Raw genomic sequence first — 15,837 nt, forward strand, 5'->3', positions numbered from 1 at the left:
GGCTGGCATGCAATGCAGGCAAGAAAGCCAGTCATTAAAATGTAAATTGAGGTGTCAGGGGGTGAGGAAGATGTAGCAGGTAAAAGTGGAAAGGTACCTGGGGAGTCAGATGTTGGGCAGGTTATAGCGTGTCATAAATCTAATGTCTATATTGAGTCCATGAGTTTCTGTATCCAGGAGGCTGATGAAGTGAAGTTCATAGGGTCGTCTGTGAAAAGTGGTTTGTAAATTCCCTTTCAGCATACAGCCTGAGAGACTGGAGACAGAGTGGCTTTCTTGTGAGAAATGTACCCCCACAGGTACTGGGGTATTCTTGTCTGTAATCGATTTCTGGTGTGCATTCCTTTTGGTGCACAGTTGTTGCTTGGTGTCTCCTATGTATTTTCCACCAGGGCATTCGGTGTACTGGATGAGATGTATAATGTTTCTGGAGGTGCAGCTGTAAGATCCAGGAGTGGTGATAGTTCTGTTGTGAGGTGTAGTAACTGTGGGTGTACTGGAGATATGTTGGCATGTTTTGCATTTCTTGTCATGGCATGGTCTGGATCCATTTGGTGCATTTTGGGCTGTAGGAAGTTTTCTTCCGGTGATAAGGTTAGTGAGGTTTGGTGCTTGTTTGAATTTACAAACCACTTTTCACAAACGAGCCTATGAACTGCACTTCATCAACCTCCTGGATACAAAAACTCATGGACTCAATATAGACATTGGAATCATGACACACTATAACCTGCCTGACATCTGACTCCCCAGGTACCTCTCCATTTTTATCTACTACATCTCCCTTCCCACCCGCACTCCCCCTTCTCAGCCTGTCCCCTCACCCTCTGACACCTCCATTTACATTTTCACTGACTGGCTTTCTTGCCTGCATTACATGCCAGCCTCTGGTGTCTTCATTATTCATTTCATCCAGGAAGAGCACATGTACATGAACTATATGTTTCCTCAGACTGACAAAAGGTTTTTAAACCCCAAAGCTTGCCAAGATACATTTCTCCAACTATTCAGTTGGTCTAATAAAAGATATCAGAGGTATGCTCAACTGCTCTGTGCTGGGGCCAGGACCCAAAGTGGGGTATTGAAGGGCCAGGGGCCCACTGCGAGGGATGCCCAGAGCAAGAGGCTCAGGATTCCAACTCTGAAGGCGGGGCCAGGGCCTAAGGTGAAACCAAAAGTCCCAAGAGAGGAGACCACAGCTGGAGGGGGTGAAGGATGCAATGTGCGAGGCATGGGCCTCAGTGTAGGGAAGATACAGAGCTATGGAATGGTTGTCACCCCAAGACACCTAAATGGGCAGCTTCCTGCCTGGGAAACATCTAAATCAGTTTTCCAACAAGGGGTGGCAGGAAAAAGGAGGAGCAGGAGGTTGGTCCATAAATAGATGGGCAGGCAGAGACCTAACTGGCACCCGGAAGACCCTCTGTTACAGGCTACCATCCCCACTCGTTTCATCCTGCTGCACCTTAACACACATGCAAAGTCACACGTCACAAGTTTTGCTTTGAGCAGTTTGAGGTGCAGTTTCACAGAAACCCCTACACCTATCTCCTTGAAACTTAGAAGGCTTCATTGCCCTCAGAAGGGGCAACCATTCCTGCAATTTTCATCCGAATCAGGAAAGAAATGACAAAGTTATAGGCATTTTAGTCATTGTCCATTATAGCCTATGGCCAAATCACCGAAAAAGCATCCAAACTCTGAAACAGATTCGGACGAATCGAAACGGAACAGGGATCTGAACACCGAAATGAATCACTGTCTTCCGAAGCAGCTAAATCCAAACCGAAAAGAAACACAGCCATTTTGCACAGCCCTACCGGAAAACTAGTTACTAGAGGTGACCTGGTCCAGTATACAAAAGCATGTACACACAGAGTATCACAGACAAGTGGGGAAAGCCTTTGCATATTCAGGTACCTTTGGAAGTCATGTTTTGAAGGGGACTCTCTATTCTGTCAACCACTCTGATGATATACGGTTTTGAATTTCTCAGTGCTGTTGTCTGGGAGCCCAGGCTGTATGACACAGCATCAAACAGTACTAGATTAACGAATGCCTGGTTTACCTTGTCCACGTTCCATGGGGACAGGTCCACCACCTGGCATCCCGACCTGAGGCTGCATTCCACCTGAGGGAAGAAGGGCCAACACACAGGATTCACAGGAAAGTGGATCTGGAAGGGACCTCACAAGGTCATCTAGTCCAGCCCCCTGCTCAGGGCAGGACCATCCGTAACTAAACCATCCCTGCCAAGTGTCTTTCTAATCGGCTTTTGAAAATTTCCAGGGATAGAGATTCCATAGCTTCTCTAAGAAGCCTGTTCTAATGTTTTACCATAGTCAGAAAATTCCTCCTAATCTCCATCTTAAATTTTCTCAGTTGAAGTTTAAGGCCACCACCCCTAGTCCTGCCCCCTACTGAGAAGAGTCTGTTTCCATCCTCTTCATAAAAATCACACTTCAGGTATTTAAAGACTGTTATCAAATCCTCTTTCACTCTTCTTTTCTCCAGAGTAAGTAACCCTAGCACTTTCAGCCTTTCCTCATATGTCACACTTCCCAGGCCCCTAATCATTTTGTTGTTCTGCTGGACTCTTTCCAATCTGTCCACATATTTCTTGAATTGTGGGGCCCAAAACTGGACCCAGTATTCCAGGTGAGGTCTCACCAATGACAAGTAGAGCAGAAGAATCACTTTCCTTGATTTGCAAGTGACACTCCTGTTAATATATCCCAGTATGCTCTTGGCTTTTTCTAGCACCCAGAGCATATTGTTGGCTAATATTCAGCTTATGGTCCACCATATTCCCCAGGTCCATCTCTGCAGTACTGCAACCTAGCCACTCATTCCCCAGTCTGTATTTGTGCATGCATTGATGTCATCCCCAGTGCAGGACTTAGCACTTGTCCTTGTTATAATTTCAGATAATTTCTCCAGTTCATCCAGCTCACTGCCTTTCAGTGTCTGCAACTCCACCCAATTTAGTATCAACCACAATTTTGCTAAGCATACACTCAATTCCATCCTCCAACTCATGAATGAAGATATTAAACAATGCCAGATGCAAGACAAACTCTTGGGGAACCTCACTTGATACCTCCTCCCAAACAGACATAGAGACAACGCAACCCACTGTTCTCTTTCAGTGCTCACAGCCCTTACATTCTCCTGTTAGGCCCCTTTCCTGCTCTTCTGCAGCCAGGAAGCTTTTCACCTGTCTTGTAAGGTTGCACAGACAGAGTGATTATCTCTTGTGCATGAGTCAGAGTCAGTCCATAGGATTCAAACCTCCCCCATACCCAAGTCATTATGATCACCTTTTTCAAAAGCCTGCAACGCCCCCACACCATGGGATCATACTGCCACTGGAGAAAGTTTTGGCAACTTTCAGACTTTCTGAAAGTCAGAAATACATGTTTCAGAATCTCACCTCCTGGAGCCATGGGGCCAGGGCCAGGGCCAGGGCCAGGGCCTGGGCCCTGTACTGAGGTTGGCATCTGTCCTGCGGCTGGCACTCCACCCTGCATAGGAGGCTGCATCAGAGGAGGGGCTCCATTCACATGCATGCCACCCTGCGTGAGGAAAGAAACCACTTATATCAGCAATGCCGTTATACCAGGATGTTATACCGGGAGTCCCTCTCACCAACATACATGTGCACCCAAATGCAAGTGGATTTAGCAAAGATCCTTACAATGGTCTGTGGCTGGGAGGACGTGGGAGTCTGTTGGTTCATCTGTGCATTTGGACCGGGCCCGGGCCCAGGCCCTGGAACTGGCTGCTGGTTGCCTGGAATCAGAGGTGGAACACTGGTCTGGCGATGCAGAATTTTCTAAGGACAGAAGAGAGAGAAAGAAGCTGCGAGTACCCCACTGATGCACAGCTACTCCTGAAATCCACACGTGCCCCACCTCACCATATTAGTGTACTCATCACTCCTAAATGGGGGAAGAGAATCATACATACCAGAGCGATCTCTGGATCAACAATCCTCATCACCACCTGGGCTTGCAGCAGGGCATAAGCCAGCTGAGGGTTTTGGAGCAGCATATTTCGGGCTTCCTGAGGGCTGTTCTGGACACATAACTGAGGACAAACACACCAGTCAGAGCTACACAGGAGCCCTGCCACTACCACTAACTGCTGCTACAACTTCAAAGGGGAATCAACAACTTAGGAAACACTGGAATAGCAGCATGGCAAAGGGTGAGATATACAAATACTTGGTAACCTCAGACTTTGCAGTTTGGATCTTCTGAGTAAAATACAAGCTCTACAACCTCACCTCCTCTACCCACGGTGCTGGGGTAGGGGGCTGGGCCCTGTACTGAAGCTAAAATCTCTCCTGGGGCTGGCACACCATACTGCATAGAAGACTGAAGACTGCTATGCAGTTAAGTACAACCATCTCAATAGAGCCTCAGGTGAGCTGTGTAAATCATGGATGTTTGGTTTTGTGGCTGCTGAAAAAAATTCATTTGGGGTAAATCTGGAACTAGAGGTGTCCGTATTGGCACCAATAAAAGGAAAATTGATATTATTGACAATTAACTTTTTTTGGCTGACGTGGCCAATAATGTTGCTGATAAATGTTGCATCTGGGCAGTAAGTCGGGGGGGTCAGATCAATGCCCCCTGTAGTGAGGGAGGGAGCGGGGCTGGGGCAGGTGTTGCCTAGCTGGGGCAGGTGTTGCCTAGCTGGGGCAGGGTGGGGCATGGGACAGAGCCAGTGGCTGGGTACACCTCCTGCGCTGCATGCACCCACAGGGGAGGCATGTGAGCACATGCCCCCCAGATCTGTGCATGGGGCAAACATGGGCTGCTGTTGCATGCTTGGGGGCTGCACTAGGCTTTTCTCAGCAGCTGTGCTCAGACTGGGCCAGGCGGTGGCAGTGCTGAGAGGGGCACAATGGGGGCTGTAGCTGTCCTGTGGTTCCCTTCCCAGTGCTGACACTGCCTGCCCTGTCCAACCCAGCCTGGCCTGGCCTGGCCTTGGCCAAGCGCAGCGGCCGGGAAGAGCCTGGTACAGGCCACAGCCCACCCTTGCCCTGCACACAGATCCAGGGGGCATGTGTCCCCCAGACCTCCCCTGAAGGGAGCGCAGTGGCAGGAGCTGCACCCCCACCTTTCCCATGCCCCCCAGATGAGCCACCGGCTCCATTCCACATCCTGTCCTGGCTGGGCAGTACTTGCCCCTGCCCCACTCCCTCCCTCACTGCAGGGGCCTCCACCTGCTCCCTCGCCCCCCTCCCAACAGACTTACCATCCAGACACTGCTCTCCATTGGATCAGTATCTACCGATTTGGCTGGTCAGTAATGGGCCATCGGTATCAGCCCAAAAAATATTTATCGGTAACCTCCCCATCTAGAACCATTCACAACAGGGCTCCTGTTATTTGCCTCCCATTCAGCTTCAGTAGTTCATCAGCTTAGAGACAAAAGTTTACTTGGAACCGACTCAAACAGGGAGGTGAAACTGCTGCTTTGGACCACTCGGCATTTGTGATGCTCGTCATCATCCTTAACAGTAAGTTCAGTGCTTAAAACAGCTCTCTCCCTAGCCCATACCTACGACAAAATTGAGCAGCAGCATCCCAGCTACACATAAACCCACTAGACCATTCTATCTTGTATCAACACAGCCAACAAAGACGACTTAACTGGGGCTGCTAAGGCACAGAGATATGAGCAGGGAGTTGCCATTGCCTGTTTGTTCTTGTGCTGCTGGTGGGATCACTCAGCACTCACAGTACAGTGGTGCTGTGCATTACACACATCCTACCACTTTGCTCCCACTCACCTTCATTTGCTTCATCAGCTCAAACATCTGCTCTGGTGGCAAGCTGGCAACTGCCCTGCTGATGGACTCAGGGGCATCTTCAGGATTTACTGGGTCCCCATAAGGTGACTCTATGATGGGGGCACCTGTGCCCAGGCCTGGCAGGGACAATAAGTGGAAGGTGAAGATGAAGAGGAAGAATTAAATATGTGCTGGCTGATCTCTGAACATAGCTTTTGGTCTCAGCGTTGCTTCATAAGGGCCTCTGTCTCTTGCTGCTCCTTCAGTTGAAAGACCAGAGTTTGAGTAGCCCATAGGCTTCAGCAGTTTCACCCTCACAACCAAGAGGAAATACATTTCCCAAACCTTATAGGAATATACATAAGCCCTGTATAGAAGCCAAGGATACAGAGTGCCTTGAATTTCTACAAAGTACTTTAAGAGCTGCAGGTCACTCCAAAGCCATTCCACACAGACTGCACTACAGCCTTTGACAGCGCAATACCCTGTCTGTTCTTACTTGTCAAATCTGCTCCACTGATACAGAGAAAATAGTGAAAAGCTAGCTAAAGCAGAAGTTTGTCAGGGCCAGGAAATCACAGCTCAGTCCACACAATCCTCCTGCAGAATTCCATGTGCTAATGTACTCAGACTAAACCAGGAGTACATGGCCATTTTGCTGTCAACTTCATAAAACAGACTAGTAGATTCTGGTACAATTTAAGCCAAACCTTGTGGTAACATTAACCTCATCAACTCAAAGTCCAGACTCACTCTTCAGCTCTTCCTTGTTCTTCTCACTAGCTGCATTGTCCACTCGCAATGCTCTCCCACTGAACTCACGTCCATTCAGGTTGCGCATGGCGCTGAGCGCTGTCTCCTGGTCTTGGTATTCACAGAAGCCATAACCCTTTGGCTTTCCTGTCTCTCTGTCATATACCAGCCTGGATGGCAGAGCAGAGACAATCACAACTGTTACATGCAGAACAACATGATACCAGAGAGTCTTCCAGCTCGGGTAACCCCCTCCTCACACCCTCCATTCCATCAGCCAGGACAGTGTCACATTGCTCCCACCCATTCTGAGCTTGCATCTGCTGGGATTTGCAACTGCCCCAGTCCTCTCCTCTCAGGTCTGAGGTGCAGATGAGTATATCAGCAGTCAACCACATCCAAAGTCCCTCACCCCCCTTCAGTTTATTGGAGACATTAAAAAATGGAAATTATTCTCACCTAAAGCTGACAACAGGTCCAACCTCTGAGAAAATGTCCTTCAGCTGCTCCTCTGTGGCTTCATATGGGATATTCCCCACTGTGGGAAAGAGAAGCAAATGATCAGTACAGATGATGTACTACGCAAAGCCATAGGCTTGAATATTTTACCACAGGAAAAAGGGAAAGAATAAAAATGAGCCTGGGATAGCAAAGGCCAGATGTAGTGACAGCACACTACGCAGTTTGCCCATTACAGATAGTTTCCTATGTTCTGCTACTGCTGGTATCCACCTCCTCCTCCCAATACAGAATGTGCTCTGGATCATACTAGAGGCCTCCGATTCCATGTCCTGTGTCAGCCAGGTGTCAGAAAGAAACTATCAAAGCAAGTAGCTGCAATAAGGTCAATAGTTCTTAGATAGTCCTAGAACCATGGCTCCAGGCCTACGGACTGGGTACCATGCAGGGCTGTCCTTGACTTCTGCAGACTGCTTCTCTGAGGCTGTGGTGTTTGGTGTCACTGCTGCTGTGGCAGCTGAGGCACTTACAGTAGTCAAGAGGATGGTTCTAGGAGGATTTAGGGTGTCTGTAATCCAGTGGGTGGCAGCAAAGGTGCAGCAGTCTGACAATCCTGCCGGGAGAAGCTGGGAAAATCATGAAAACACCCAGCTTCATCCTTCAGAGGAACAGGTCACATATGGATCAGTGAACCAAAATTGAAAGACTGCTCTGAGATAAGGACCCTGGCTCCTCCTTACTCTCGGCACAAGAGGACCACGCTGCTATCAGCAGAGGCCAAAGGCAGCTCCATCACAGGAATCACAGGGAGAACTGTACATGTTCCTTTATCAGGGTAGCGCCAGTGCTCTGGTAGCCACTTTCAGTGCTGCAAGTCTTCTATTTGCTCTAGTGAAAAACCTGGGGCTCGTTTGCTGCTGCTGTAAGCACCCGGGAGAGGGGCCAGGGTGAAAGGGAAACTACTCATGTCACACACCGGGGAAGGAACTCTGGGACCCGCGGGCCTGGGCTCGGCTCCAGCCTGGCGCAGCCCATGGGAAGGTACTTGTGGGGCTCTTCAAGCTCTGCCCTTGCCCGGCGCGTGCTCATCACGGCCCAACAGCTTCGGCCTCGGCAGAAGAAGAGCGCGACAGAAGCACCGCAGGCCTGTACCCCGCCGGGGAAGGGGGATACGCGCAAGCCCCGCCACCTCCCTGCGACCCGGCCCGGTGGCAACAGCACCTCCACAGCTAGCACGGCAGGGCAGGGGGAGGAGGCGTCTCACCGAAGACGGAGCGCAGAGAGCGGTCCACTGCGGGGTCCCGCACCGCCAGCCCCGCCATGCCCAGTTCCAACAGCAACAGCCGCGCTTCCGGTCTGCTGCTAAGCACTCCCTCCACTTCCGGTTCCGTTTCCTTCCTGTGCCGCCCGGGAACAAGGGCAAGTACTTCCGTTCCGGCCCCGCATGAAGCTTCCAGCAGAGCGCCTCGGGCGCTCGGTGTTGCCCCCCTGGCCGCAGCATAGATGGTGGCAGAGAGACCGCGGGGGCACGTAGGAATCGGCTGTGCTAGGAAACGCTGACGCGCCTCTCCACGTCGCGCTGCGTCGGTGAAATGGCCGCTGCCGCCCCGGCCCCCGCGCTTGTGACCGAGGCGCGCTGCGCCCAACGGTGCAGGTGGGGAGGGCGCGGCGCGGCGGGCAGCGAGCCGGCCCCAGCGCCGCGCACACGGGGCAACACAGCGTGGGGCCGGGGGGACTGCGAGTGATACACCTGTCCTTGCTCGGAGCAGAACCGTCCCAACCGGCTCGGGCTGCCGGGGCTTACGGTGCTTCTCGCCTTCGTCAGGGCCCGGGCACTAGTGGGCTTCGGCCTAGTTCGCTGGGCACCACCCGCCTGCGCACTGGAGGCTGGGTACCAAATAGTGGCAGCAATGAGAACCAGAGATGCTGGCCCAGCTCCTGCCTGGGGAATGCCAGCATTGTCCCCATGTCACACCAGTGGGCACGTTATCACTATTTCCAATACATTGAGGGGGAAACTGAGGCACAGCGGAGTGTACCAACATATTCGCAGCCACGCAGTGAGCCTCTGGCAGAGTGGGCAATAGAGTCAGTTTCCTGACCACACAGCCCAAGAAACAAGGGGCTCGTTGAACTTGGGCTGAGCAGCATGAATGGTGCATCAGCCTTTCTTCAGGCCTAGGCTGGTAGAGAGCCTAGAGCAGCAGTTTCCAAACTGGGGTGCACCCCACCCCCTTGGGTGTGAAGGGCTGTGAGGGGTGTGCCATGATCTGCAAAGATCAGCAAAAGGCAGGTCTGGAGGAACTGTGCCCGGCTAGAGCGATTCATGGGGCTGGGGTGGGATGGAGCTGTGGGGGCACGTGCCCCTGTCCCCCCCTGATTTTGCATGGGGCAGGAATGGATGTGAGCTCGGGGCTTTCTGCCTTGCTGCCTTGCTCCTGTGGATCCCACACTGGCTTTGCCACCATGGGGAGGCGCCCTTGCCTGTCCAGCAATGGCAGGGGTGGCAGCAGCGTGGAGTTGTACCCCCTGATGCTGCCAGGCAGGCAGAGGGTGCACAGCCAGCTCAGGGCTCAGGAGGGAAGGCAGTAGGGCAGGGAGCACCAAGCCCACAGTGGGCAGACTGTATTCGCCCCCCTCTTCTTAGCTCTCATCTAGCTGTGGCGGCAGTGAGTAAGGGAGAAAGCGGGGTGCATGAACAAGATTGTAACTCAAAGCAGGGCTCTGCTTAAAACGTTTGAAAACCGTTGGTATACAAGGTGAATGGTGTCTGAATGCCTTCTCGGCCTTGCAGGGAGTATTTGGAGGGGGAGAGGATCCTAGATGTCAGTCACCGGGTGCAGAAGCTGCCAGATGGTACCGTGGCACTGCCTGTGCTGGAGGGGAAGTTCACCAAGCAGCACCTTCAGGACTTGAGGGGGAGTATGGCCCCTGGAACAACATGCATACTGGCCTGGATCAAGGTCAGAATGGTCCTAGCTATCTTGTGGCAGGCAGGAATGGGGTTTACCATGCCTGTCCCAGCTAGTGGCTACTTTTTTGATCTTTGCAGAACAGCAATGCAGAGGCACCAAGGTGTCCTGTGTTTCTCGGCCACAGAGTGACTAGTCTTTGTGCTTTGAGGCCTGCCAGAGCCTGCCTCCTGCCCTGGCCAGGTGTATAATGTGGGACTTGGTGGGGTCCTGACCCCTTCAGTCCTCAGTAGACTAAGCTAGTGACTGATGTACCCTGGGACTGCCTGCGTTATCTGGTGTTGACAGGGAACTCCTGGGTGTGGCCTTTGGGGGGTCTGCTTTAGTTCCTGTACAGTCAATATGTCTCTCCCACGAACTGGCCAGCAGGAAATAATAGAAAATGACCCAGCACAACAGCCATGGAGAGAGGAGGTACACAGATGACCCAGCCCTGAGCTCAGGGAGGACGTGAGCCTGGCTTCGCATCTGAGTCCTCCATGTTTCTTTCCCAGAAGCCCATCCCCTCCAAGGCTTCTCAAGTCCAGTCACCTGCCAAGAAGCTGTGTGCTGAGCTGCAGCACTTAGTAGCATGCTTTGGGGGCAGGTGGTCAGAGGAGCTGGAGCATGACCTCCCTCACTCCTGGCAGCGACATGGTGACCTGGTCATGCTGAGCAAGGACTGCTTCAAGGCTGCCCTGTGGGAGGAACTGGGTAAGAGGAACCTGCTGCTCTGTTTCCTGACAGCCATTATCTGCCCCCCCCCCTCCAACCCATCTGCCTGGGCATGTCTTTCAGGACCAGAGCTCTGGGAGACAGTTGCTTCTTCTCTGAGGGCACGACGACTAGCCAAGCAAGAGCGAGTATCCCCAGATGGGGTGCGAACCCCAATTGTTAGCCTTCTGCTAGGGCATGATGGCTGGGTGGAGCACATGGACAATGGGATCAGGTAGGAATAAGGATGGGACAAGTGGGGAGTGAGCAGGAAGGAGCTGTTAAGCCAAGCAGCCCAGGGAAGGGCTTGCTGGTTAACTCATGCTCGGTGCTCTCACTGGGCCTGTGGTGTTTTCCCAGATACACCTTTGATGTGACCAGATGTATGTTCTCTTCTGGAAACATCACCGAGAAACTTCGGGTAGCTTCGCTGCAGTGTCCCGGAGAAGTGCTGGTTGATCTCTATGCAGGTAGCTGACCTGAGAGGTCATGCGGTGGCCCTCTTCCAACTTTCTTGGGGCCCTGGGAGTAGAACTCTGACCTTTGTCCAGATAAGTTTGCCTCTGAGAGCAGAGCACATGAGCAGCAGAGTCTGACTGTTTCTCTTCAGGAGCCTCAAAAGGTATTTCCTTGAGGGAGAGGCTCTTCTTGTGGCACGAGTGAAGGACAGAAGCATCCTAGAGCAGGACTGGAGGGGAGCAGGGTAAGGAGGAGTGAGCAGGAAGCTCAGAGCTAAGTGATAGGGAGGTTGATACAGCTACAGCTTAAAGAAAGGTAAAAACTGTGCCCAAGCCCAGCAGTCCATTGGGCTGGCATTGTTAAGACATGTTACTTTCTGTGGCCAGTAGCATGTAAGGAGATAACAACTACCATCCTTTGACTCCCCAGCCCAAATGACTGGGAAGCCACTGACAGATGATTTAGCTGGTGGTGGCCCTTGATGGCCTCACTTATCTAGAGTGAGGCTTGAACTCCTGCCTCTGGAGCTGTAGCAAGATGCTTGCCTCTGGCTGCCACGATGCCCCAGGGTGGGAGGGGGTTGGGGCAGGGATATTGTTCATTGGGTCTCTGCTGCTGGGTCACTGCTGTTCCCTGACTGACTTCTCTGCCCCAGCTTACTGTGTCCTGTGCTCTGTTGAGAATCCCCCCTCGTCATCCCCATTTTTTTGGATGTTCTATATTGGCCTGCCCCCCCTAAATTGGCCTGGTCTCAGGCACAGACAACACTATTACCATGGAGTTACTGACCCTGAAGATTTAACTCCTGAGTAAATTTACTCCAGAGTAAGGAGCAGACAACCAGTTTGCCCAAGCGAGTTGCCTGAGGTAGGCACTACTACAGTGTCTCACCACTAGGTGGCAGGTGAACTAGTTGCATTGAGCAAACTGTAGGCATGGCCAATCTGTGACATGCACGCCACAGGTGGCACCGGCAGTTTCTTTGGGCATTTATACACACGTTTTCATGCTCAGACATGCCCGAGTGAAGCTGATGCACACTGCATTGTATGACGTGGAGATGTATAAACAGCAAAATGCGTGTCAGCATGAAGAAAATGGCCTTCGATGTGTTTTAGTTCAAAAGCATGCTGCCGCCATTTTCTCAGTGCTGACACGCATTTTGCCACTTATACAACTAAATGTGCCACAGCGCCGGGCACTTTTAAAATCGTTTGATGGTGCGGCATAAACATATGTACAAATGCCCTGTGTGACACACACAAGATTGGGGAGGGAGTGGGGATACAGCAACAAATAGGACTGGGATCAGAAGGTAGAGCAAGAGATCAGGCAGGGAGCACAGGACAAGAAGCGGAAAGCAGAGCAACAGGTCAGGCAGTGGGAGAGGATGTGTGGCATTTGGGGAGAGTAAAGAGCTAATTTATGCTATACCTGGCAAACATATCAACCCTGACTGTAGTAGAGGATTGGGTATGCCAGTAGAGTTGCTCCTTGCTTGCTTGAAGGTAGTTCTGCCCTGGAGTGGAACCAAGATGTTTTCAAATCAAGATTTACCATTTCATAGAAAATTTTGAAACCAGTTTTGATCAAGTTTGGAACAACCACAGATTTAAGAGCATTAACAAGTCCCTACTAGCTGGATGCCCTGGAGTCTAGTTATTGGGCCTGATGAGAAATTTGCTCCAGGTCCAGTGCTGTTTTGTCACTATGCTATCTGCTGTTTCTCCCTCCTCTGCCCACAGGGATCGGCTATTTCACACTGCCTTTCCTGGTTCATGCTGGTGTGGCCTTTGTCCATGCCTGTGAGTGGAACCCACATGCTGTGGAGGCTTTGAGGAGGAACCTGGAGTTGAATGGTGTGCGGGATCGGTGCTGGATTCACCCAGGGGATAACAGGCAGGTGAGCAGACAGCAGTCCTGCAACCAAAGGGCCACAGCAGGGCCTCAAAGGTGAGGAGCTGTGGCCCATTAGGGAGGAGAGTGAATGCAACTGTGAGCTCTCCTTTGGGAAGTTGCCCCGCGCACTCCACCTTTCTCATGTGACCGGGTTTGCAGTGTTTGCAGTCAGGAGAGAGAACAGGGACATGGTGTGTTGTCTTTGACCAGCTGCAGAAAAAGGAGCAGATCACCCCCATCCTTTGGGGCTTGTGGTACTTTTTCCAGAGCACTGACCTCTGTCTGTAACTGTCCCAAGTGGTGGGGGACCACGCCCTTCTCCTGAGACACTTTTCTGCAGCCTGGTAGGTGGAGCTCCCATTAGGACTTCAGTCTGGTTAACCAGCAGGTACTTTGCATCCCACTGCTCTTAGTCGCACCTCTGTCACACCCACCTTTTGGATCCACCCAACATCTTCCGTAGTTATTGTTTTACCTAAGCTGTTTGCATTGGGCAGAGTAAAGCAAGCCTTGACAGAGACAGGCCCTGCTGCAAGGGGTGATGGCATTTCCTAGTTCGTGTCAGGATGTACCCTGATTGCTTTGCCCAGAGCATGTGAACACTTCAGAAACATCAGGACTGCTCTGGGCTTCGATAGGCAGAACCCTACTAGTTTTGGTGAATAATGGGACTCTGGGGAGCTCCAAGTCCCAGGCAATTGATTAACAGACCTTCAGCTTCACCAAACTTGAAATTGTTCCTAGGCCAAAGAACTAGCTAATAGAAGCTATTATACCACTGCACCATAATAGTGTCCCGCCTCACTCTGCCTATCTTTCCAGTACTGCCCTGGGTGACTTCTGTCCCAGCAGAAAGGGAAAGGAATAAGAATGGGGCACAAGGGACACAGAAAAGGGGTGGTGGACACACAGTGAGGGGGGAATAGAGGACAGCGATGTGGGGGATGAATCAAAGACAGGGTAGGAGGTTGCAGGGAGTCTCTGAAGTAGAGGGAAAGGAGGGGACTCCCAGAGAGCTGGTGGGAGGAATGGGGGATGCCAGATGTTCCTGGTAAGAGCAGTGAGCTTGGCTGGCAGATGCCATAAAGTGTGTGACTGCCCCCCCGCCCATGCCTTGTTGATTCTTGGGTGTATTGGGGAGGGCACTTGTGGGCACATGCACAAGTGTGATAGGGCTTTTTGGACTTTTTGTGATATCCCTAACTGATCACTTGCCAGCTCCTCTTCTGACACACAAACAGGAGCTCCTGTTCTGCTGCATCCCTAACTAGCAGACCCTACCCTGCGGTGCCTTGTGCAGTGTTTCGTCTCCCCACATGGGGCTCTGTGTAATGTTTGCTCTGTGGCATCCTTCTCACTGCCCCTTTTTACAGTTGGAGCTGCGGGATGTGGCTGACCGGGTGAATCTGGGACTGATTCCCAGCTCAAAGCAGGGCTGGCCCATCGCCTGCCAGGTTCTGCGGAAGGACATGGGAGGGATTCTCCACATCCACCAGAATGTGGAGTCTTTCCCTGCAAAGGCTCTTCAGCTGCCCTGTGGCCTGTTGGAGGAACAGCCACTCTGCAATGGACAGGAGGACAGCGGGGCCCAGAGGAACCACAGGAGCCCAGAGATTGATGATGTGATGGATTCTGTGCAGGAGATTCAGTTCACTGGGATCAAGGTTGAATGGCATAGGTGGGCAGAGGCCACGGGAGCTCAGATCAGGGCTCTGCTTGAGAAGTTACATGGGGAACCATGGAGGACAAACATCCTGCACATCGAGCCAGTGAAATCCTATGCGCCCCATGTGTACCACCTGGTCCTGGACCTGGAGTGTCGTCCCTTGCAGGCAGAGCCTCACTGAAGGAACAAGGCTCAGCCTAGTTGCAGAATGCTGCTAAGGTGGAGCCAATATAGACTGGGGTCAGAACAATGGAGAACTTTCCCAGCTCTGCTGTGAGAGAGCTTGTTTGTCTCTTGTTCCAGCCCTGAGCTGGCAGTTGCTGTGATGTTGACCCACAATCCCAAGAGCCCTGTGAAAGGCAGTCTCAGCAGGAAGCATTAAAGCAGAGTCCTAAGGGTGCACTGAGTTTTGGATCAGTGAGTTAATGTAGATTTGAGCAGTTACACAGTTTAATAACATAAACATGATTTCCTGATTCAGTTATTACTTTGGCTGCTCAGATCAATCACTGACCCAGGGGGAGAGACAGTAGTCATGAGAATCAGCTCTGTGATGCTTGCGAACTGCTTCCTGTTCCCTACTGAGTCTTGTACTCCTAGGAACCCCGTTAGAGAGGCACATGGCTCAGGGAAGAGTACTGTTGTGTAGATTGGTATGTCCACAGAAGAGAAGGACAGGCAGGAGGGCAGGAATGGAAGAACCTTGTTCCACTGCACCTGAGATGAGCAGGCACATCACCTGCTCTTTATTATAAAGCCATTTCACTAGCTGGATTAGTGAAATGGTGAGATCACAAGTAGTACCCTACCTTACTTCTCTTTCTCCTTTTCCTTTGCTTGCTGCTTATTTGTGGCTGGCAGGACAGCAAAATCCCAGGCACCAAGGTGGAGATATTGGTTTTACTGAAGAAGCCAAGCCAGTGTTGCTTAGTCATAGAATCATAGAAAATTAGGGTTGGAAGGGACCTCAGGAGGTCATCTAGTTCAACCCCCTGCTCAAAGTGGGACAATCCCCAGCTAGATCATTCCAGCCAAAGCTTTGTCTAGCTGGGTCTTACAAATCTCCACGGATGGAGATTCCACAACCTCTCTGGGTAACCTGTTCCAGTGTTTTACTACCTTCATAGTTTCAT

The 15,837-nt window shown here is 51.6% G+C and overlaps 3 protein-coding genes across 5 annotated transcripts in view; 2 read left to right on the forward strand and 1 right to left on the reverse strand.

The window, feature by feature from the left end:
- CSTF2 (cleavage stimulation factor subunit 2) overlaps positions 1 to 8,390 on the reverse strand; it is a 19,167-nt gene extending 10,777 nt beyond the window's left edge. For both annotated transcript variants that reach the window (XM_019536457.1, XM_019536456.1), the window contains exons 1-8: positions 8,280 to 8,390; positions 7,016 to 7,094; positions 6,557 to 6,726; positions 5,804 to 5,940; positions 3,970 to 4,089; positions 3,698 to 3,835; positions 3,434 to 3,575; positions 2,069 to 2,131 (exon numbers count right to left, since the gene is read on the reverse strand). In XM_019536457.1, coding sequence (XP_019392002.1) covers positions 2,069 to 2,131; positions 3,434 to 3,575; positions 3,698 to 3,835; positions 3,970 to 4,089; positions 5,804 to 5,940; positions 6,557 to 6,726; positions 7,016 to 7,094; positions 8,280 to 8,337 — 907 coding nt within the window. In that variant the 5' untranslated portion in view covers positions 8,338 to 8,390. The remainder of the gene's footprint in view (positions 1 to 2,068; positions 2,132 to 3,433; positions 3,576 to 3,697; positions 3,836 to 3,969; positions 4,090 to 5,803; positions 5,941 to 6,556; positions 6,727 to 7,015; positions 7,095 to 8,279) is intronic.
- Positions 8,391 to 8,475: 85 nt separating this feature from the next.
- Positions 8,476 to 15,106, forward strand: TRMT12 (tRNA methyltransferase 12 homolog). The gene is made up of 7 exons (XM_019536460.1): positions 8,476 to 8,669; positions 9,810 to 9,978; positions 10,482 to 10,680; positions 10,765 to 10,915; positions 11,041 to 11,150; positions 12,885 to 13,042; positions 14,412 to 15,106. Exons 1-7 carry the CDS (start codon positions 8,608 to 8,610, stop codon positions 14,883 to 14,885), a joined length of 1,323 nt encoding a protein of 440 aa, XP_019392005.1. The 5' UTR covers positions 8,476 to 8,607; the 3' UTR covers positions 14,886 to 15,106.
- SYTL4 (synaptotagmin like 4) overlaps positions 12,951 to 15,837 on the forward strand; it is a 26,305-nt gene continuing 23,418 nt past the window's right edge. For both annotated transcript variants that reach the window (XM_019536452.1, XM_019536455.1), the window contains exon 1: positions 12,951 to 13,042. The gene's annotated coding sequence lies outside the window, so the exon portion shown is untranslated. The remainder of the gene's footprint in view (positions 13,043 to 15,837) is intronic.

Source organism: Crocodylus porosus, unplaced genomic scaffold, assembly GCF_001723895.1.
Source record: "Crocodylus porosus isolate Cpor-Errol unplaced genomic scaffold, CroPor_comp1, whole genome shotgun sequence".
In the NCBI taxonomy this organism is placed as follows: Eukaryota; Metazoa; Chordata; order Crocodylia; family Crocodylidae; genus Crocodylus; species Crocodylus porosus.

Bases quoted from the DNA above. Each gene is read 5' to 3' on its own strand.
- TRMT12 (XM_019536460.1), top strand. From the start codon at position 8,608: ATGGCCGCTGCCGCCCCGGCCCCCGCGCTTGTGACCGAGGCGCGCTGC. The intron at 8,670-9,809 runs GTGGGGAGGGCG...TCGGCCTTGCAG, and splicing joins CGCTGCGCCCAACGGTGCAG to GGAGTATTTGGAGGGGGAGA. The intron at 11,151-12,884 runs GTAGCTGACCTG...CTCTGCCCACAG, and splicing joins GCTGGTTGATCTCTATGCAG to GGATCGGCTATTTCACACTG.